General features: G+C 45.0%; 1 protein-coding gene across 1 annotated transcript in view; it reads left to right on the forward strand.

The window, feature by feature from the left end:
* ADAM12 (ADAM metallopeptidase domain 12) overlaps positions 1-23,253 on the forward strand; it is a 333,867-nt gene that overhangs the window by 32,904 nt on the left and 277,710 nt on the right. Inside the window, exon 2 of the mRNA XM_045809515.2 lies at positions 7,817-7,953. Coding sequence (XP_045665471.2) covers positions 7,817-7,953 — 137 coding nt within the window. The remainder of the gene's footprint in view (positions 1-7,816; positions 7,954-23,253) is intronic.

Below are 23,253 nucleotides of genomic sequence, written 5' to 3' on the forward strand. Positions count from 1 at the left end.
TGATTTTTTAAACATGCTGAGTCTGAGGTGATGAGGGTGACAAGACATAGGAATTAAAGTGCCCAGTAGGTATTGTAAGACAGACTGCACTTGCATGAGTTGGCCAGATGGGGAAACATCCATTTGGGCAACCTCAACTTAACAGTTAATGAGTTCTGTGGGGGACAGTCAGAGTAGAGAGGGAAGACGGCCCAGAGCTGGGACTTGGGGGGTGGTTCAAGTCTCTCAGGGAGAGAAGGCTGCCAGAGAAAGGAGGCTGAGCGGAACAAGGCAAGGCCTGGCCAGAGAATGGTCAGGTGCTGCCAGATCAGTGTATATTCTAGCAGAAGTGGGTCGGTGGTGAGACATGGCACACTAAGGATGTTAGCGACTGCCCTCAGATGGAACTGAGCTTCTAGTGTAGATGGAAAGTGACCGCTCCCTCACTGTTGTGTACTTCCATTTGCTAAATTTATAATAGTGAGTGGAATAAACTAGTTTTTATTCTTGTCCTTTTGCTGTTAACTATCAATAATGGCTCCTGGAGTATAGATTCTAATCATTGGTTCTTTTTTCCCCTTTTGTTATTTTTTGCAAAGTAAATTTTGGAAAATTCTGACCCCACTCCAATCCCCAAAAGTAATCAAATGAATTCCTGCAGCATGTCTTGGTCCCTGTTATGAAGGGCAAAGTGGATGAATGTTTTTGAAATGCGAAGGGTTTGGCTTTTGCCATTAATTCTGCCATTTGTCTTTAGGCAACATTAGGAATAATCCATATAATCACGTAATTCAGTCTGACCATTTGTAAAATGGTCCTTGCATTACACTGACCAGCAAAGGGTATAAAAATAAGTTAATGTTGTAAATGATTTTGCTCTCTGCAAACAGTATACACTATGGGCATGGAGAATTATTTTTCTTTGTAGTAGAGACAATGAATGCTTGGGATATGAATCCATTTGAAACATTTATGGGAAGCTATAACCAGCTTTCTTTGAGTTTGGAAATGACATATAAAGTATCTTTTCAAAATTGTAATTGTTCCATAGTGCTTGATTGCTTTTATTTCCAAATGGGCTCTGTCCTCTGGCATGCCCAAGTCTGTATATCTGTGATGCCAGGAAAGCCGGTAAGAAAGGAAAACATTCAAGCAGTTGGTTTGTTGTCACGAGTCCAAGTGATTGATTTTTTTTAAGTTTATTTTTTATTCATCATTAAAGTTTACCCATCATAAAAGTAATATGTACTGATTATAGAAAAATCAGAGATAAATACAAACATAAAGAAGAAAAACAATGAATTCATAGCCCCAACACTCAGAAGAAACCTGGAAGAGCATTTTAGTGTATTTCTTTCCAAACTCTAATTTTAAAACAAACAGAAAACTAAGCTAAATGACACGCATGTACATTTTACATCCATGATCTCACTTGGTCCTCTTGCCAGCCTGGTGTAGTGGATGATGTTCCCATAGCCTCCTGGACACAGAAAGAAGCTGAGTGTCAAGGAGGAGGAACTTGCCCAAGGTCGTCCATATATGACCTGCGATGGGTGCAGATGTGCCTTCCGACTCAGGACACTATGGCTCCTTCCTTTACACTGGGTTTCATCTTGACAGTTGAGCCTGCCAGTGTGGATAAGTACAATCTCAGGCTCTGAGAGAATCTGGTTCTGTTTCAACATCCTTTTCTCGAAGCCTTTATGTAACTCTCACTCGGAGTCACCTTCCTAGACCAACTTTTTACTTCTGTACTCCCCCAGAGCCTTGTAGCCAATCACCCAAAAACGTTGAAGTGTTCACAGCAACTTGTTATTTCTTTGTTCTCTAGAGTATCTGGGGGCACGTGGGGGGCCTTTCCGTTGCTTGAGGATCAACTATTTTCACAGACCTCTGCCTTTTCCTACTCTAGAAAATCTCATCAGTTTCTTGATGCTTTTCACTTGACTGCAGTTGCTGTGTCTTTTCTTCCACCTGAATGAAGAGCAGCATGAGGACAGAGACAAGCAGTCCAGCTTGCTGCTATTTGGAGCCGTCCGTGGTCACCAGTCATCTCTGAGCTTTGGATACTGAATTGCTCCAGAATGACGTTATTCCTCCAAGGTTCAGATTAAGTTTTAAAAGTGATGATGAAGAGACTTCATTTTAAAGGACAGTTATAGATGTAAAGGAAAATTGCAAAGATCGTTTCCATATTCCCCATAACCACTTTCCCCTGTTATTAACGTCTGACATTAATATTGTACCTTTATCATAACTTATGAACCAAAATTAACCTCTTTTCAACTGAAGTTCACACTTTACTCAGATTTCCTTACTTTTTATCTCCTCTCCCTTTTCTGTTTCTCCATCCCATCCAGCATGCGACCCCACAGGACCATCGTCCTGCCTCTTTGGACTCCTCTTGGCTGTGAGGGTTTCTTAGAGCACCCTTGTTTTTCACAACCTTAACCTTTTGAGGTGTGCTGGTTACGGGTATTATAGGATGCACCTCTGTTGGCGTTCGTCTCAGGTTACACTGGGGCCATGGGTTTGGGGAGTAAGACTCCCGAAGTAAAGCATCATTTTTACCGTATCCTTTGACAGGTACATACTGACAATATGACATCGCTGTTTACGTTGCCCTTCATTGTTTGGCCAAAGTAGTGTTTCAGGTTTTTCCACTCTGAGATTACTCTTTTTCAGATTAACTTTTGCCATGGTTCTTTTGAGCATCCCTGAGCTACGTCATTTTAAAATCACATTCCTGATTTCCATCTGGGGAGTCTGCAGATGAAATGAAAGAGTGACAGTGTTATTTGGTAAGACTGCAAATAGGAATCTGAACCAAGGAAATACATTAGTCCTTTATGGGAGCATTGCCACCATATTTCCCTGAAATAAGGAGTGGCTCAGTTCTATAAAATTTTCTGTAGCTTTCACATACTTGGGGCTAAGGAAAATGCTGTATGAGTTTCCAGATTGGTCTGCAGTTCATAATGGCTACCTCAATTTTTTTTTCCCCAGCTAGATTTTCAAAAGAATATTTATCTTAATCCTACTTTTAGTGCCTCAGATTGAGTCTCCTCTCTTAGGTCCATGCAGGTGTTGATACTGGTTTCCCTTTAAAGCCAGAACTCCAGATGTGATGTTTAAGTTCTATCTTGAGTAGTAATCTCATCAGAGTTTGCTTCTCCAGTGGCCCATTGGGTGGCTCGAGTGGATACCCACCTGTACCTAAGCCCGACATTTTCTAAGGATTGATAGGCAGTGGTCATTTTCACGCCGTTAGTATGGTTTGGTCAGACAAACACTGTGTAGAAGTCTGGAAACATGGATTCGGAGATCCTAAACTAATCTCATGCATTAAAGCTTTTCAGAAGCCTTTTGACTGCATTGCGCTTCCTCCACCGTGTAAGAATTAGGAAGGGAGAGAACATGCTTCCTGTCCTGTGGAGGGCAGAACCTCAGGGGTGGGCTTCGAGTATAGATCAGAGGACTCAAGGTGAGGGCCAGGCCTTGTGGCTCCAAGATGTTCACTGTCCCAGAACTCCACGTCCGTCTCTACCTGTGCGTAACTGAAGCCCATCGATGGGCATCAGTTGGTTGTTCTTGTAAGGCAGGCGAAGAAGGGTTGGCCAGAGCAGGGATGGGCAGGACTTCCAAAGGCAGCCGGGCTCTGGGTGACTCACATGGGGGATCTTAAGTCACTTTTGGTCAGGTGTCTTCATCAGTGGCTTTTCTAAGACCTTAAAAGCGATGGCTGCAAAGATTCTTTTTTGCTTGCTGAGTTGGGTCTTATACCTTCCCTACTGGCCGGCCACAATCAAGTCCGAAGATGAAAAGCTCAGACGAGGACAAAAGCAAAAATAGACATACACATTTCCCTTGGAAAAGTAAAGTTCGTTATTACAGACGATAATTGTGTTAGAAACCAAACTATCTAATATGCTTTTTTCCCCCCACTATGGGGGGAAAAATTTTATCAAAATGGCAAGCAGTGTTTCTGGTTACCCAACAGAAAAAAAGCCAGAACTTCCTCCCCAATATAAGTATTCACATTTTTTATTTAGGCAACTGAGTTTTGTTGAAGCCCAAATATTAGGAAAAACAAAATGTATGCAAACTGTGTATTTTATAAGGTCATATTTTTTCCCTGGGCTTCTAAGGGCTTGGATGTATGCATCATTCAGGACCTGCTTTTATGGTTTGTCAACAAGATCACTCCATAAAATACATTCTGATATCTCACAGCTGTGTATAATTTATTCTGTCTATCCATGCAGCACAAATAAAATTTTTATTTGCATCATCTAAAAGAAATACCAGTGTATAAATACATAAGCAAAGCTCATAAGAAATGGTCTTCTGACTACAGATACTGCTGGGGGCATACTGTGCAACCAATTAAAAAGCTGAGGGACGGCTTCGTTATCAACGTACATAGATACTAAATTCTGTACTCAGCAAACGGTGCAGTTACTCAGTTTCTTAAGAAGGTTGCACAACATTCTCTGCTGGCACAGTCGGCCTCGAAATTCTCCTTGGAATATTTAGAAATAAAGCCTCTTAGACAAAAAGAATTCAGCCAAAAAGGACTTCTTTTGGATGAAGATGATGGAATATGTAGGTGAAAAGGGAAGTGTTCATTGCTTGGAACATTTTGCCTTCAGAAGAGTAAATAGCGCTCTTGCTCTGCTACCAAAGAGTCTTGGAGGAAAAATGTCCAGAGGACTAAGAATGTTCCTTGCATTTGATTTGTGCAGCTTCAGCCTGATTGCCATATAGGAGGCCCGACAGAGGTTCCCCAGCTTCCCCCAAATCAAGAATGTGGGCTTGCTACCCCTCCTAGCGCCCCTGCTGGCAGAGTCATGCTAATGATTCACCCGCAAGACCTGGACCTCATGGTGCCATCGCCTTCCTTCTAAGACATATGGCTTCTCAGGCGAGTTTGGTTGCATGCCAAGGCTGTTCTCCAAGGGTCTGAGGCTAAGTGAAGATCCTGGTCTTTGAGCAGCGTGGTCTGGAATACCCCTGCAAAGCATCCTGTCTTCCTCATAGTGGCTGGGTGATGGGTGATGCAACTGCTGTTTTGGATTTAATAAGCCCTTGGACAACTGGATTTGTGACTAAAGTTAGCAATCCACTTGTGTTGAAAATTTTAACTGCCAGAAATGCCAGGAATAGCTTATAATCAAATTGGTTTGTTTTTGTAGAGAAAATTTCTAAATGCTTGCAATCACTTTCTTAACAGTTATACCTGACTTTTCAAAAGATTAAAATACTGGCCATGGTGACTCTTGGCGCGTGGCATGGTTTTTACTGGTTTAGGGGAAAGTTCAGATCTCCAATTCTTATTCTGTAATTGCTGGTATTTCAAAGCCTTCTTAGTCAAATTCAAATAACACACCTGCTCTCTGTTAAGATACCTTCAGCTAATTGCACCCTTCGTCTGGCTCTGCAGGAGCTGTATAACTGGATCAGCGTGAACTTCTGGTAAATTCCAACATGGGAATCCCCCTGAGAGTCCTGAGCAAGAGATCGGGTCTGGGCGAGAATGATGCCGGTGAAACCAGTGGGCGTTGTTCTCTATGCTTCACGCATGTTTTCTCCTGACCTCCCCATACTCTACCTCATTTTATGGAAAAAGAAAGCACTTGCTATCCCTCTGCTGACTTGTTCTTCCTGTGGCTCTGTGTGGGGCTGGAAGGTTCTCATCTTCGTGTCTGAGCTTATGTGCACCCCCTCCCAATAAGTAAAGGTCTTTCCTGGCCTGCCCATCAAGAGTATCCCTCTCCATGATTCTATCGTCACCTCGTTTTTCTTATTATCTTTTATTTGGAAGCCATTGCAGATCTACAGAAGCGGTGCAAGGATAACACAGAGCCCCTGTAGCCTGTTCTTTCATCGTCCTGACTGCTGTCTGAAATGGTCTTGCCGATCATCTTTCTTCTAATATGAGAACACAAGTCATGAGGGCAGCCTTATCTCTGTCCTCTTAGATGCACAGGATGGAGAGAATGGAGTCTTCTGGGGTTAAGCTGCATATACAAGATGAGGGTCCCGGCACTGTAGGCAGAGGGGCTGTCTCCACCCAGGTGACATCAGCACACACTGGCCTGAAGCAGGAACAATGGGCTTTTAGAATGGAAGACATCAGAGTGTCCGTCAGAAGGTAGACAGGGAATAAATAGTTGCTGAACGAGTAATTGAGTGAATGAACCAATAAGAGGGCAAACAGCTGGACCAGAGACCCACAGCTGATCCGTGGAAGAGTTGGTACTGGTGCTGGGGGATGTCTTACCCCAAGCCCCTACTTGTAGTGATGTCACACTACCGGGCAGCACAATGAAGGGTATGAAATCAAGCCGGTGGACAAGGGTCATTTAAGCATGATCTCTACACTGCCAGTGGCTGCCCCTCTGCAGCCAGGAGAAGGGCTTCTGGCATCTTCCATCTGGACAGCAGTTCTTTCCACTTCCATCCACCAGTGTCCACAGATGTCATCACCTAGAACCATCCCCTCTGGTTACATGGCTGGAACGCTCATCACTTGAATGCAGGTCCATTCCAGAAGACTCAGCTCATCCCAGGCCTGAGCCCCACACACTCTCCTCTGCTTGTTCACGTGGCTCATGGTCCTCTCCCCCCACGACCTCCCACCCCGACCCCTCATGGCCAATGGGCCCACTCACCTCCTCTGCCACTGACCATATCCCTAACTCTCTGCTCATCCCCGTTCCCATGGTCCCTCAACAACTGGGATTTTAAATGCTTTGTGACCAGCTTGAGAATTTTCCGGAGCGCTGTGTCAGACAGTTAATACTCAAGTAGTAATCCTTTTGTAACCTGAATATAACTGCAGACTTCCACATCGAGGATGATAAAATGGTGTGGATTTAAAAGTATTTGGGGAACTGTAAAATGTCTAGGATTAAAATTTCAATACCATTTGTGCCCAATAAATGTGAACTCCTTAGTAACTTAAAACTGTGCTATTATGACTCAGGTCTGAAAATTATGAGTCCTGGTTGAAGAAATGGGAATAACATGTGAGGGAATCTGCTCCCATCTTTTACCTTGAGGGATATACTGTGGTTGCACCAAATAGCAGGAACGTGACCTCATAGGAGAGCAAGCCCAGAGAAATTACCCGACTTGTTAAGAAAGTGATACACTCTCCAGAAGAGAAAAAAATGTTATATTTTCCATTAGGATTGTTTATGGAAATGGGGCTAAATTGAACCTGTGTCGGGACATTAACTGGTTCGACAGGACCCCACGAAACAAGATCATATAATAGTTTATTGAATGACTTAATTTTTTTTACATAAACCAGTCTAGTCAGTCTGAACTGGCAAATTAATTTTGTCTATAGAATCACTCAGTGAAGCATATAAAATTAGCCTCCGTAAGTACAGAGAGGAGAACTGGCATTGTGTTGAGCTGATTCACCGGGACGTAAGTAAATGGATTTAGTCTTAATACAGCTAAAGCCTGGAGATGTTTAATAGAGAGCTGATCTGAAGCAAAGCATTAATTCATCATTTAAAAAGTCACCACTGTGTTTGTTGCTTGTTGAAGGACGGAAGTATATACTTGGACTTCGATCGTCACCCAGCACATGCCATAGGACTTGAAGGGAAAAATTAGCTTTTGTTTAAATCACAAAATTGTTTGGGTGGATTGACAGAGAATTCATCACTTCCAACCCTGACTGTGACTTCGTAGATAATGCTGTTTCCCTGGCTTCCTGTGACTTCCAAATATTTTCACTGAGTCATTTATGACGTAAGTGCCTGATGCCAGACTCTTCCTGACAAGAATGAAGAACAGGGCCGTTTTCTTTTTGATGCAGGGGTGAACCTGGGGAGCAAATCAGCACCTTCCATGCAGCCGGCCGGAAGAAGGGGCCGGGGAGGAGCTTATGAAGTGGCCCGTGTCTCTCTCTTGAATGGAGACCTCTGGGACCCAATGGAGAGCATCCGCACAAAGGTCAGTTGTTTCGTTTTCTCTCGTTTTCTGGATTTTTCAATGGCTGAAGTTGAAAAATCACGTTAACTGCATTCATATTCTTCTGTTCAAGCTTTGTCGTTTAGCGCTGACTTTATTCTTCTCGAGTGAAATCTTGATTCTTAAGAGAAAATACACACCAGTTTTGATGGGACAGTCCTGATGAGTGGCCCAGCATTATTTACATCTGTTGAAAGTTATTTTTCAAACACACTGGGGCTGACATTTCCAGATACACAATTTCTCTGTGTGTTTTACTGGAGTGCTGGGTATTTTTCTGTTGCATCAACATTTTGGTTTCATTGATCGATTATTGGTTGAAACAGGTTAATGTGACTCTTTTAAAAGTTTGTAAAATGAGTTTTAATGTGGTTTTGTGCTTTGTTTGCTTTGATACATATTTGATTTGAGCCTTCTATGATGTAAAAGAATAATATAAAATAATTGCAACATTAGTGATTAAATGTAGTATTTTGATGAGTTTTAGCTGCCAAATCTACATGACTTTCTTAAATTTCAGAACTTGTTGGAACAGTTGGAAAGTGATAAAAATCTATAGAAATATGAGCTCTTTGGAGAGATCATACAGATGGCTTTGTCCTTGTGTTATGTGGAACTATTTTTAGATTTTTTTCATAATAGAAAACAGATTTTTTTTTAAAGAGCTGTTGAGATTGTGAAAATCCTCTGTAGCTTTCTGGAAGGGCTGCAGTGGGCCACCTTTATGTGAGTAATGATAATACGATTTATACCCTTATTTTCTAGAGAGGCTTTCGGTTGAAAGTGAGCATTCAGAAAGGTTGGAGGTTTGGTTAAAGGATCCAAATACTAAATCTGCACTTTTTGAATATTTCTGTTTCATGGAGACTGTTGCAAATTTAATATACCAAGTATAAGTCACTCATGGTGGTATTGATGGTGTTTTCTGGAAGAAAGACTTAAGACATTAAAGAATAGTTCATCGTGCCCTTAATCTGAAAAATTAGAAATGATATGACAGATGCAGAAAAGGGAAGAACACTATTTCAGAAAGTGTGTCTCTAAAATATTTATAGGTGCTAATTAATAATACAAAAATATGGAACAATCTGAAGTTTCTTGGGTGGTGGAAACCATTATGGGGGCTTTCCCTGATAGGAGGGTTGCCAAATTTAGTAAATAAAAGTACAGAATGCCCCTTTAAACTTGGACTTCTGACTTCAGAATTTTGTTTGTAAATCTGTCCCATGCAGTATTTGGGACATTGTTATTTATCAAAATGCACATTTAACTGGTATCCTGTATTTTATCTGGCAACCATCCCTGGGAAGTGTAACAGAGCACCAACCTGATGAGGGTTCTCGGCATGCTCCTGGAATGGACCAGTTCAGGTGGGCTCTGGTTTCTGACCTCTAGCTTCATCCTTCCTGCCGGCCAGCCATCTCGTAGACATCAGGAAGCATGCTGGCACATCTGCTTCTCACCAAGCTTACCACCAGATGACTATGGGCTGCCAGCACCATCTTTATAGAAAACTGAGAAAACTATTATTATTTGATGACTGTCTTAGCTCCTCTGTGATTCTACCTCCTGACTAGAGCCATGCAGGTAGCAGGCACATACCTAGTACGCTAAAATAACTCCAGGTTACTGACATTATTTAAGAGAATAGGGACTTAGGTGATTTGGGGAAGAGCATTGTGTCGTAATGCCATGGTGCTCGTGGAATCAGCATTATGGCTCTGTAGTCATGATGTGTACCCATATGTGCTGGTTAACCACTAAGAGCCAACATGAAAAAGGGTACATGTAAAAGTCTGTTAACATGCTTGTACATGTGTGCCATAATCCTCTATGAGGTAGAGGTGGGCACCTGTTGTGAGAATGGGGATTCTGACTTATGGTGGGTATGTGTGTGTCTTGTTTTCAAATTGAACAGTCAACATTTTAAGCTGCATTAACAGGGTACATCCTCAAGTATGCAAAATACACATTAATGACCATTTTTTCCCACAACTATGCCTGCTGTACCTTAGAATATAGTTATACATTCTTGCTTTTCTGCTCTGCTCTTTTATTCTTTGCTCTCCTGTATCATTCTAGTCAACCAGTCTTTGAGAGTTTGATTCAGTTTTGGGGAAGGCCCAGGCATCTTCCTTTTTATAAAGTGCCCCCAAGGGATTCTAATGAGCACACAAGATTAGAACCATGGCACTGTTGGAAACTGCTGGAGTACTGGTCAACCTGACAGAGCTGATCACCAAAAAAAAAAAAAAAAGTACTGTCACAAGGTCTCTCTCTCTCATTCTCTCTCTCCCTGCTCTGTGATTGAAATATATCTGGATGGGATGTTATTAGGCCTTTTACAAATCAAGAAGCAAGCTATCATTGCCACTGATAATTCACTTGAAAGAGTGGGGGATGGGAAAGAATGTGACCTTGCATACATTGTAGCTTCCAGGATTTTGTTTGCTTGCTTGCTGTTGTTTTGGTCTATAAACATGAGGATAAGCTTCTCTGCTTTCCTCCCTCTTAGGGTCATTGTAAGAATGAGATGAAATAATGGCTGTAAAAATACGTCAGGAACTAAAACCCAACTACACAAATGTAAGGTGATATTGCAAGTTTAAAGTGTTGTAGGGACCCCTCTCCAATTACATGTCTTGAAAAAACTCAACACTGGACCTGAGGAAGACATGCCAGGGTATGACTCGACCAGGAGATGATCTCCATCGAGCCCAGCCTTTGAATGCTCCAGGAAATTTCCAACTTCCAGCTTTCTTACATGGGAATGACTATATGGAAACAGTGTGCAAAATGGAAAGTAAAAAGGCAGATGGATGAGAACATGAACCCAAAGCTTCCCTTAGCATACTGTGGATCTCAAATATCAAATATCAGGTAGCAGCTCATCAAAATGGCAGAAGGAGATGCCGCTGCACGCACTGAAAGAAGCCCTGCATTTCCTTCGAAGGACCGTCCCCTTTGGCCCTTCCAGGGAGACCTCCCTGGGGCTCCCCATCCAGTGCTCGCTTCCCTCTGTGTTCCCACCCCAGGAGCAGCCTCCTCTCCATTTCCTCGCTTCCTACCCATCATGTCTGACTTCATAGCCAGGTTCCTTGCATGATGCCCACAATGCTTTATAGGCTGGGTTGTCTTGATGCTGAAGGCCCCACTCCTACCCCCCAGCCATCGAGCTCATCCTGGTCAGCTTACTGCCAATATGCCATGTTCTTTACTGCCATATGCTGTGTCCCTGATACCTGAAGCCCCGGCTTAATGGTACCTTCTCTTGTGAAGCTCATCTTGAGCTCCCCCAGACAAATCGGCCCTTCCTGTGTCTTTGTCCTCATAGTCACACGCGTCTCTGTGATGTGCAGTCATGCCACGCACTTGACTCATGCAGACGGAGCCCGTGTGCATGGCATAGACAGATGCTGCAGGTGCAAAGCTAGATCAGACGTACATTCCCTGATCTTCCCACGGAGCACGAGGGGTGGGCGTGGGGGGCGGCTGCATCTGCCGCTTCCTTAGGTCCTTCCGCCTCTTGCAGCACAAGCTGCTTTCAGCCTGAGAGCAATGCCCAGTCTTTCAGTTGGATACCATTTTATAGCAGGGCTCAACTATGCTCAACACAAGAAACAACGTTCTAGAGAGAAGAAGGGGCCATGTCAACCTTGTATAAAAGCATGAAAACCGGGGCGCCTGGGTGACTCAGTTGGTTAAGCATCTGACTCTTGGTCTCCGCTCAGGTCATGATCTCGGGGTCATGAGATTAGCCCCACGTTGGGCTCCAAACTCAGTACAGAGTCTCCTTGTCCCTCTCGCTCCCCCTCTGCCCCTCCTCCTGCGCACACACACACACACACACACACACACACAAACTCTCTCTCTCTCACTCACTCTCTCAATTAAATAAATACATAAATACTTTAAAAAGCATGAAAACCGTAAGGCATTTCAAAGATTAATTTAGATTCTGCCCGAGGTACTGCTGCCTTCTGTGTTGGCTTTGGACCCCACCTTCACATGACGTGGATCTCAGCTCTTTGGCACAGACCGTATGGTGCTTTCATTACTACGTCGTACTTCTAGTTCCCCCCCCCAACCTGTGCCCTCCCTGGGGGCACTGGCGTTATGCTCTCATCCCTTCCTGCGGTGCTTGGCATCTAGTGGAACAAGGGAACCCCCTTTGTGGACTGGCTCTGAGTTTTCCTCTGTGCCTGGAGCCCAGGTCACTCCCTGGGGTGAGGATGGCGGCTGCTACTGCAGCAGGTCGAGCAGATGAAAGTCAGCGTGTGCGCTCTACTCAAGTGCCGGAGGGCGCCTCGGGAGCCTCTCCATTTCTGCAGAGTCTGCACACCACTCTCCAACTACCGTACCTTTTTAGATGTTGCTGACCTCCCTTTAGCAACTACAGGGGCTTTTAAATCACGTAGGGGTCTTTTATAGCTTGGTAGAATGCTGCATTTTTCACTTTTGTGGTTACTAATGTCTTATCTGGAATAACTCCCCACATTGCCTGTCTGTTCCAGGAGGGGTCCTGTTACTCTGGGTGGGTTTACATGGCCAGCCCTCTGCAGAATGACTTTCCCCTTCTCTAAGAGATTATTCTGATAATTGCAGGAGTTGCTGCAGGCCAGCTCGTGGTGTCTGCTTCTTGGCTGAGTAAGCTCAACAGTTAGCCCGTCCGACTTCATGCAGCATTGAGCTTACATTACCTTTCAAGCTGGCCAGTAGTGCTTCCTTGTAAGAATATAATTACTAAAATACCCATTGTGAAGCTTTTCCTGAGAAATGTATGATTTCCAGACCGTACAGTCTCCTAGGAAGTTCTGTACCCCCGGCCCCCAACCACTTAGCCCCACGCCTTGCTTGATAATCCCCATGAGGCTATGTGGGCACACAGGAGGGTCCCACTGACACACAGATGGCTCCTGCTTCGGCCTCACATAACCCACCCAGCCAAGAGCACGCCCACCCTTCTGAGAGAGTGAGATGAGAATGGGAAGAGCTGGCACCGTGTATCTTCAGGAACCCACCCGTCTTCAAGCATCAGTGCTTGAAGGTACAGTGGAAGGAGAAAGGTGTTGGAACACGCCGAGATGGATTCCGACTCCTGCATGTCCTCTGCCTTGCTGGGTACTGTTGGGCTGGAGACGAGCCTTGGCTGAGCCTCTGTGTCCTCCTCTGTAAAGGAGCTGGTAGCGGTCGCCTGGCTGCCTAACCCCGCACCCCCAGCACGCCCCGTGAATTGTCAGCCTCTTTTCCTTTCTCTTAACTTACTCTGGGCCTCTTGGCAGGGCTGCTCAACCTCGGCACTGCTGCCCGTGAGGCTGGCTGGTCCTTTGTTGTGTGTGTGCAGGCAAGGGCCGTCCTGTGTGATGCAAGGTGCTCAGCACCCCGGCCTCTGCCCCCCAGATGCCAGGAGTGCCCTCCCCTGCAGTCGTGTCAACTCCATATGTTTCCCAGGGAGGGGGAGCCTGAAAACTTGCCCCTCAAGAGCCTTTGCACTGGGGGAAAGACTAAGAAGGCTAAGGACAGCCACTGAGAACCTTCTCTTGACTTTGGATGGAGCCAGACCAAAGGCTAGTAAACGTTTTCTGTGGAGAGCTCAGCAGTGATTCAGCGGTGGCAGTCCTAGGCTGTCCGCCTCTGCTGCACGGCTCTGCCCCTTGTGGCAGAAAGGCAGCCATAGACAATACCCGAACAATTGGGCATGGCCCTGTTCTAATAAAACTTCCCTATGGGCGTCAAAATTTGAATTTAATATGATTTTCATGTGTCATGAAATAATTTTTTTTAATCTTTTAAAAACGTAAAACCACTCTTAGCTCACAGGTAGTGGGCCGGACTTGGCCTGAGGGCAGGCTGTGGTTTGTAGCCCCTGCACTAGATGATCCTACTGTAGAGATTTACCCCCCTCCCCCGGGGACCCCCAGCGGCCCTGCAGGGTCCGTGTGGTGCGCATGCGCAGGCCAGGGTACGGAAGCGCCAAGTGGGAACGCGACGAGGCAAGTCCAGCAGCTGAGCCCAGGTCCATCACATCCTGAAGTCCTATGTTCTTTCCATACCGCTCTGCTGCTTCCCAGGAAAACCTTCATCTTTTCTCCCCTTGTGCGTTGTATCAGGACGGGTTCATAAATCCAGACTCCGGAGGCGTGGCTCGGAGGGCAGGCACATTATCCCGCTGTCAGTCAGGCCGCCAAGAGTTCTGACTTTCTTAAGCAAGATGTGAGTGCTGCTCCCGTCCCTCCACGGCCTTTCTGTTCATTCCTCCCCTTTGGCCAACACACAAGAAGGACAACGCAAGCCAAGATATTGTGCTTGGTTCAGCTGTGACCCCCGCTTTGGGAGCATGCCTCTCCATCAAGGAGGGGCTCTGGCACTACATTTCCACGTGGCTCACTGCGCACTCATTTATTGCTTGTGATTTCTTACCAAGACCCTAATGTCATTTATTTTAAAATTGGCTATCGAATCAAGTCTCCCTACAGTTTCTGCAACGCCCTCCCCACGCCCCTGCCCCGCCAGACCTCTAACATCATCATGGAACTGGGACTTTTAAAAATATATATTTTTTAAATAACAAATTTAGGTAATGCTAGGAGATTGAGTGGTTTGTATTGTTTAAACAGAGTTACAATTTTTTCTTCTTTATAATTCTTAGGTAAGACTCTCCACGTTTGAGAGGTAGAGCATATGTTTGCATTCATCTAAGCACATGTGAGTACCTGCTGCATTCCAGGTCCTAGGTCAAGTTCCTGTGGCACGGAATGGGTGGGGCTCCATCAGCCCTTGAGAAGCTCACAGTTTAGTGAACTAATGATTGTAATAATCTTAAATAAGTCCTTCATAAGAGATCTGTGCTTTTTAAAATAAGTGACTTTGGAGTAGTTTTAGATTTACTGATACAACGCAGAGATAGTACAGAAAGCCCCATATACTCCACACTCAGCTTTCCCCACATTTACAATATATGGCACATTTGTAACAATTAATGATATATGGTGTTTTTATATTTTAATCTGAACTTCTGCACTAAAAGGAAAAGGTTCAGGGGATTGGGGGACATTTAGAAGACTATAAAATTTCTAGAAAGGCTAATGATTTTTAAATTATAGTTTAGAGGAAAAGGGCATACCTTCCCAAGAGAGACTTAATATGTATCAGTGTTGCATTTAATAATTTCGCATCATGTGAAGGCTGAGGAAGCCCTCACCTATGCATTTACTCTGGAATTTCTCATGAGTCACAACATAACCAGTGAGATGGGTCCCTTCCTGGTTGTTCAGCAAACAGTCATGTTGGTGATGAGGTTTCATTCAACCAAAGTTCAAAGTTCAGATTTTTTTTAAGTTTTATTTTTCTTTAAAAAGTAGGAAATCTTTTTAAATCTATAACAAGAGTGCCAGCAATCAAGTATGTAAAATCATGTTAAAACCAGTCGAATATAGAGCCATTATGTGACTGTAGGGTAACTCCTGTATAGAGAGAGCTTGTGTGAGACTTTCCTCTTGTATTAACCTGCTCTGGACTCCTCCATTCCTTGCACACTTCCTTGTAAGCATAAGGGATGTGTTTTTGAGTGGTATATACCAGTATTTTATAACCATTTTTTCATTATTGCCTGCCTAAAGAGAAAATTTAATTTTAATTAATTTTAATTAAATTTAAATTACTTTAAATTATATTTCTCTTCAGGGAGAAATTAAATACTAAGAAATAAGATTTTTAGCTAGAGTTAAGCTCTAGAGGAATACAAATCATTGCAATATCTAGGAATTTTCAACCCCTCCCCAAGTACCACTTTTTGCCCCGTTAAGGGCAATATCCACCTTCTGAGAATGTCTGATGGGCACCACATGTAAATGGGCAAAAGGAAATGTATGTCTTCCAGGACTACATGTATGTGCAGAAATCTGCCCACTGGAGATTTGGGGCAGGTATGAAGAGAAGTTGATTTCTTCCTCTCTCAAAGTCTGTCCTTGCTAGATTTTTTAAAGCATGTATTTTATGTGAGAACAGTTTAAGATTTACAGAAAAATTGTAAAGCTAGTACGGAGTTCCCATATACCTCACACAATGTCTCCCCTGTTACTGATTTACATTATGGTGCATTTGTCACAATTAAGGAACCAATGTTGGTACATTATTACTAACCGAAGCCCATACCTTATTTACATTTTCTTAGTGTTTACTTTATGTCCTTTCTCGAAGATCCCATCCAGGATCCCACATTACATGTAGTCATCATATCTTGCCACTTGGTTCTGACAATTCCTTAGACTTTACATTTTTGGTGATATTGATGATTTTGAGATGTACTCATCAGGGAGTTTGTAGAACGTTCCTCATTTGGGATTTGTCTGATATTTTTCTCATGGTTGACCTGGACTTATCTATGTTGGGGAGAAGACCCCAGAGGTAAAGTACCATTCTTGTTACACCATAGCAAGTATTATCGACAGAACTTATCACTGTTGATGTTGACCTTGTTCGTCTGGCCGAGGTCATGTTTGCCAGGTTCATCTCCTTTCCATACTGGATTCTTGGGAAGGAAGTCACTGTGCACATCTCATGCTCAAAAGAGTTATTCTCCACTTCCTAAAGGGTGAAGCAGCTACATAAATGATTTATAATTCTCCTGCAAGTGAGATTTATCTACTCTCCCTATGTACTTATTTATTCAATTATTTATCCATATCAGGATAGACTCATGGATATTAATGTTTTGGGTTGTAATCCAATACTATTTTGTTTTATTCAGTTTTTAAAGATTTTATTTATTTATTAGAGAGCGTGAGAGAGAGCATGAGAAAGGGGGAAAGGGGCAGAGGCAATAGCAGGGAACCTGATGCGGGGCTCGATCCCGGGACCTTGAGATCATGACCTCATGTGAAAGCAGACACTTAACTGACTGAACCACAGAGGTACCCCCAGTACTATTTGATTTATATTATTGTTTCAGTTGGCCATTGGGAGCTCTTTCAGTTGGCTTTGTGTCCCTTTGACATACCCCCATTGTGTGCGTGTGTTATCACTTCCTTACATTGTCACTACAAAAACACCAGGTCCATCTTATATATTTCCTGCCCCAGCCCTAAAATCAGCCATTTCTCCAGGGAGCCCTGGTTCAGTGGATGATGGTATTAGACCTCAAGGTCTGGGTGCTGGGTGTGCTCACCATACCACAGCGACACTTCCTGGTCTCTTCAGCTGGGAGAGTAAGGAAATAGATGTGTGTGTTCTTGCTAGATTTGAGAGGAACAAACTTCAAATGACGGGTCATGACCGAGTCACACCATTCCTTTTCACACAATATTTTTAATTCTCAAAATTCTATTAAGAGAAAATATACCAGTAATTTGACTTTTTATGGCTATACCTATTCAGGCAAAAATGAAGAATGGCAATTTTCAGTAACCTAAATCAGTTCTTGGGAATCAAACCTAATCGTTTAGTTCCTTTCCCTAAAATGTTATTTTAAAAAATTAACGCCCAACTTCCCAGCATTTGACCTAACTCTGGCTTTTCAGATTCCCCGAGTTGATCCATGCCTCCAGGCGGCCTTTCTGCTAATTACTGGAAATTAATCTGACCTTTTTCCTAAAAGTGGCACACGGAAAGATTTTATTCAGCTGGTATAATCATTTCATACGCCATTTTTACTCACCGAGGGTACTAAGGGTCTTTTGCTTGAACCGACTCATTTTCCAAGCATGTAATTTAAAGACATGGTCATAAACCCAAAACAGAGTTGGTGAGAGCACAGAGCTAATGAGACCAGGGTTGCGGATTATGTCCCTGTTAGGATTCCCCATTCCCCTGGGAGCCATTAGCTTGGCTCCATTCCCTGGCCTTCCCCGGCATGTCTTAGCCCCAGAGCATCTCACAGGGGACACCCCTGAACGGATGAGGGCAGACAGCCCAAATTCGGAAACATGCTGTGTGCACTATCCCCACCACCGCTGGCTTAGCGGGGCTCCGTGTGTATATGCAGGCGACAGAGTTCACATCCGTGCTTCCCAAACATCAGTCACCCAGGATGCACATGAATGATTTCAGCCTAATTATAGAAGCAGCCACACTTAATAGTTTAAACGTGCTTGACATACTGATTTTTTTCTCCAACACATAAAAGGAATATAAATGATTGAAATGAAATAGGATGTATACCTCTCTAAATGCATCTGTCATTGCGAAGATATTATATCATTTAAAAACAGCCCAGGACCTTTCACGGTTTCTTTCTTTTTTCCATCCAATAGGTCCTCATTGAGTACCCCTCCAGGGGTGCCATGTACAGCTATGCAAATTAAGCCGGGCATCCCGTGGGGGGCAGGGTCGGTTGGATCCCCAGAGATGAGCTGTGACAACCCGATCTGCTGCTGAGCATGGGGCGGGGGGCAACCGGAAACAAGCACCATCTTGTAGAGCTCCATCTAAGAGTTGCGACGGTATCTCTTTTGAGGGGAAAAATTTTACCAACTCAACATTATCCTTCTTCTCTTTTGACTTCTTTCTTTCTGTATACCCATTAAATCAGCAGACCGTTATTGTGAGCCCCTCATGTTCCAGGCCCTGTGCTGGATGCTAGAGATAGTTTGCCCTTTTTAAAAAATGCATAAAAACCAGCAATTTCCTTTCAGAACTACTTTGAAGCTTGCTCAAACAGAGCTCTAGGAAATGTCAGCTCCTGCAGTCCAAACATAAGGAAGAGCTGAGAACCCACGAGGGGTAGAGAATTCTATCATGGCTCCTTTGAAATCTAGTCCCTCCTTTTATAGTTCGAAACAAGACCACTGGGCATATAATCTCGGGTTGTGCCTATTCAGCTAATAGGAATGTGTCTGCCTTGCCAGAAGTTCTCGCTGGTTTTAGTGTCTTAAGTGGGATACGTGGGAATGCGTCAGATCTCCGGGAGCTGTTGGTTGGCCCGGCGCTGGCCTCCTCCATCCGCGTCTCTGCTCCTCTGGAGCCCAGAGAGCAGGGTGTGCGGTCTTGCACTTTTCATGTCTGGACCGCGTTGGGCAAGTGAGGAATTCCGGTTCTGTCGACCCCCTGGCCTCGCGGCCTCAGTAAGGGGAGAAGGGAGCGTTTTCAGGTCCATCTCCAGAGCAGTCTCGGTGGAGTCCCGGAGCTGAGTTTTTCCAGCCTGCTGTTGCATTGGCAGGTACCGGGCCTCGTCTGGTTCAGTCTGGAAGTGTTTCTGGGAATGCAGCTGCCATGGGAAACGCCTGTAATGGGCATAACACAAACCCGGCGTCCTCCGACGGCCTCTGACAGCCGAGGATTCCGATCTCCATCTCACATACTTCAGCTGCCCAGACAGGGGGAGAAGCAGCCGTCAGGCAGGAAGGACAGCAACAGCGTCCTGAAGTCAAATACAAAACATTGAGTGCATTTTTGTTGGTTATAAACGGGCAGGAACATGGAGCCGTCCCCCTGGCCCCGGCCAGCGTTACTAGCGGAGAGCCAGCCAGAGGAGTTGGCAGGTGGGGAAATGAGTTGGAGAGACTTTAAAGATCTTTTCCTATAAAATAAATGTCCAGAAGCTGTGGAAATGTATGTCTTTAGTTAAGTAAATACCCCCAAAGACAACACATGTACATTTTTCAGTGAAACATTACCAGTTACAACTGCCCGTGTTTGCAGATTCCAGGAATCCGAGCACACACAGAATTGGCCTATTATACTCATTAACCTCGGAGGCACCTCCTCTCAAGAAATTCCTACGGCCGTGACAGCAAATTAATTTAGCTATTTTATTTGAAGCAGCTGAGGCTGGAGGAGCTCGCCTTCGGATTTCCTGGCTGTGTTGCTGAATCTGATGGGAAGAAACAGGAAGGGATGAGTTCTAGCTTCTCTGCAAACGGAGGCAGCCCCTTGAAAGCCTCCCCGCCTCAGTCTCCTTCTGTACAAAGGATCCTCGCTGAGATCTGGAGCCCTGCTCTGCACGGTCTGTGCCCAGGGTGGCAAGTTGTAGTGTTGTCTGCTTGAGTTCACAGGTGACAAACACCTAGGACGGAAAAGGCACCATCAGGATTGGAGTTTTCCGGTGAAGCGAGGCCTTGAATGTCACGCTAAGAGGTTAGAATCCCATTCTGAAGGCAGTGGAAAGCCATGGAAGGTTTTGAGAAGTCAAGTGACGTTTGGGGTGGTGGTTTTAGAAGCCATTTGAGATAGAGCATCCGTTTTAGGAAGGAAAGTGGTGGCAAGGCGGTAGATGGGTTATGTCAGAGACGGATCGCGGGCGCCAGGCCTGTGAAGAGAACAGAACAGAGCTGGTGAGGGACGCTTGTTCTCTGCAGACCCCTCCCCAGCACTGAGGCTGGCTAAGCTGACTGACTGCTCACAGGGGGCAGGGCTAGCATGCCACACCCTTGCTGTGTGACCTTCGGCAAGTTACACGAGCTCTCTGAACCTCTGCTTCCCCATTAAAAACGGGAACCCCAAAAAAGTACCTATTTCAGAGTGTTGTTGCAAAGATGGTGTTTAAGCATATGAAACATGCTAAGATTCACTGTGTTTATTATTGTTGTTATTTATACTTCCCGTGCCATGAAGCGTTCTTGGAAACCCAGTTTTTAATGGTGTCTTAGCGGATCCTTCACTGTCTGCCCCTCAGATCCACCCTTACTGCACAGAATGAGTCTTTCTTCAACACACATCTGACCGTGTCTTAGAACCATTAAAGACCATCAGTGACTCCCTTTTTCTCTCAGAATAAGACCCAGACCTTTAGTGTGGGGCCTGGGCATCCGCCTGTGATCTGAGCCCCCCCGCCTTCCTCATGCTGTGCCTCCAGTGCCCCTTCTTGCCGGCCCCCAGAGGCCCAGCCCCGCTCCTACCTTCCCTGCCCTAGACCCCCCTCACCTTGCACGTCTTGTCTCCATTTTCCTGGACTCACCTCAGAAGTCACCTTTCTTGGTTGGCGTGACAGACTGGATGTTTGTGTTTCCCCAAAATTTGCATGCTGGGGCCCTAAGCCCCATCGTGATGGCATTTGGAGGTGGAGCCTTCGGGAGGTGATTAAGGTCAGATGAGGTCATGAGGGTGGGGCCCCCAGGGTGGGAGCAGAGCTCTCTCTCTGTCGTGCGAGAATGCAGTGTCAATGCGACCGTCTGCAAGCTAGGGGGAGAGCCCTCCCCAAGACCCCAACCACACTGGCACCCTCGTCTTGGACTTCAGCCTCCAGAACTATGGGGAACACATGTCCGTTGTTTAAGCCCTCCTGTCTGTAAGCAGACTAAGCAGTGTTTTTCCCAAACTCCTCACATACACCACCCATTGTCAACATCTGGTTAGCTGCCAGGTACCCAGTCAGTACCTCCAGTGTGGGGCATGTTACCTGAGCACTTAGCTCAGTACTTCCAGCATGGAGCATGTTACCCGAGCACCCAGTCAGTACCTCCAGTGTGGGGCATGTTACCTGAGCACCCAGTTCAGTACATCCAGCATGGAGTGTGTTACCCGAGCACCCAGTCAGTACCTCCAGTGTGGGGCATGTTACCCGAGCACTTAGTTCAGTACTTCCAGCATGGAGCGTGTTACATGAGCACCCAGTCAGTACCTCCAGTGTGGGGCATGTTACCTGAGCACCCAGTTCAGTACTTCCAGCATGGAGCGTGTTACCCGAGCACCCAGTCAGTACCTCCAGTGTGGGGCATGTTACCTGAGCACTTAGTTCAGTACTTCCAGCATGGAGCATGTTACCTAAGCACCCAGTTCAGTACTTCCAACATGGAGCATGTTACCTAAGCACCCGGTCAGTACCTCCATCATGGCATGTGTTATCCACACATAACAGTTGATTTTCTTACTGGTTTCTTCTGCGAGCTGAAATCTTGAAGGGCAGATGCTATGTATATATTGCTCATGTCAGTATCCTCAGAGTCTACTGGTAGTCGATACATAGTAGGTCCCCAAAGATGTTTGAGTTAATATAAGAGTCCTTCATTTTTCAATTATTTCATTTCATTTACTTTTATCTTGGCTTTTGTTTTGGTCTGCTGCTTTTTCATTTAGATTTGATGAATGCTACAAAAAATAAAAAAGTCATTTTCATAAATTGTTTCACAAGCAAGCATTTCCCTCAGGTACTTGCATTTCAGATTATTAAAAATGTTACTGTAAACAGTGGGGTCTTAGATCTTTTTTCCCAGAAATATATATGTCCTATCTCTTGATTGATTCAGGTGTGTCCCAGTTCGTCCAAAATGAAGAGTGGAACCTTTCAATGTGTAGCCCCACTGAGACGATGCTGTAAACAGAAGCCAGACTTCGGCCTGCAGCCCATAGCTTATCCCTGCTCTGCTCTATCTGCGTTAAAACGTCCTTTAACGTACCCACCTCCCACCATATCCTGCCCTCACACCACCCTTGCCTGGTTTCTGTTTTGCCTCACCTGGGACATTTGGTCTCCTCTCTAGAAATCAGACTGGCTTTCCCCCCATATTCCTGGGACTTCTATTCCCACCCCTCCTCCCAGGCTTGACTCCTTCCCCACCTGTAGCTCCGCTCGTGGCCCCAAGGCAATGCCACAAGTGCAGCCCCTCTATTGAAAGCAGTTTAGGACAGAGTTGGTGGTCTCATCTTCCACACTTGGCTTCTCCTCTGGGATTCTATCCAGAAGAGCCTGGGGAACGCTCCTGTGCCCATTCCTGACCTCCATCCATGAGTCCCTTCATTGCCCTTCTGATCACTGCTGGAAGAGCCTTTGCTTAACTGTGTCTTAAAACCACCTCCTCAGGGAAGCCTTCCCTGGCCATCTCATTTAGGCAGGTACCTACTCTGTCGGTTGCTATAATTCTGCTCTGTTTCTTTCACACTGTGTCTCGCCATTTTATGTATCTGCTTGTATGTTTGCCTCCCCAACTGGACTGTCTGTTACAAAGGGTTGGAGACCTATCTCTTTGGCTCAACACTATTCCCCAGAGTCTACCACAGAAGTTTGTGTGGTAAATATCAGTGATATCTGGGTGGGTAGATGAGGGGTGGGGGATGGACGGATGGAGGGTGACTAGATGGGGTGGATAAGGGCCAAGCCCTCGAAGCAGGTGGTGTTGATGAGGCCTCTGCGTTCTCTGATTCCCTTTTGTGTAGTCTTCTCTTCTTGGGCATCTGGCCATTCCTAATAAGATCCTAATGTCCTTCTGTTTCCAGGATGGGAGACATTGCCCCCAGTTAGTATATTTTGAATTTTCTAAGTTGAGTTTCCTAAACTGGTTTTGTGATAGCCAACTTCCCATATTACCCTCACCCTTCTAAAGCCCCCTCCCACACTGAGTCAGGGTTAGT

Source organism: Ursus americanus, chromosome 6, assembly GCF_024610735.1.
Source record: "Ursus americanus isolate L20-20 chromosome 6, mUrsAme1.1.p, whole genome shotgun sequence".
Classification (NCBI taxonomy): domain Eukaryota; kingdom Metazoa; phylum Chordata; class Mammalia; order Carnivora; family Ursidae; genus Ursus; species Ursus americanus.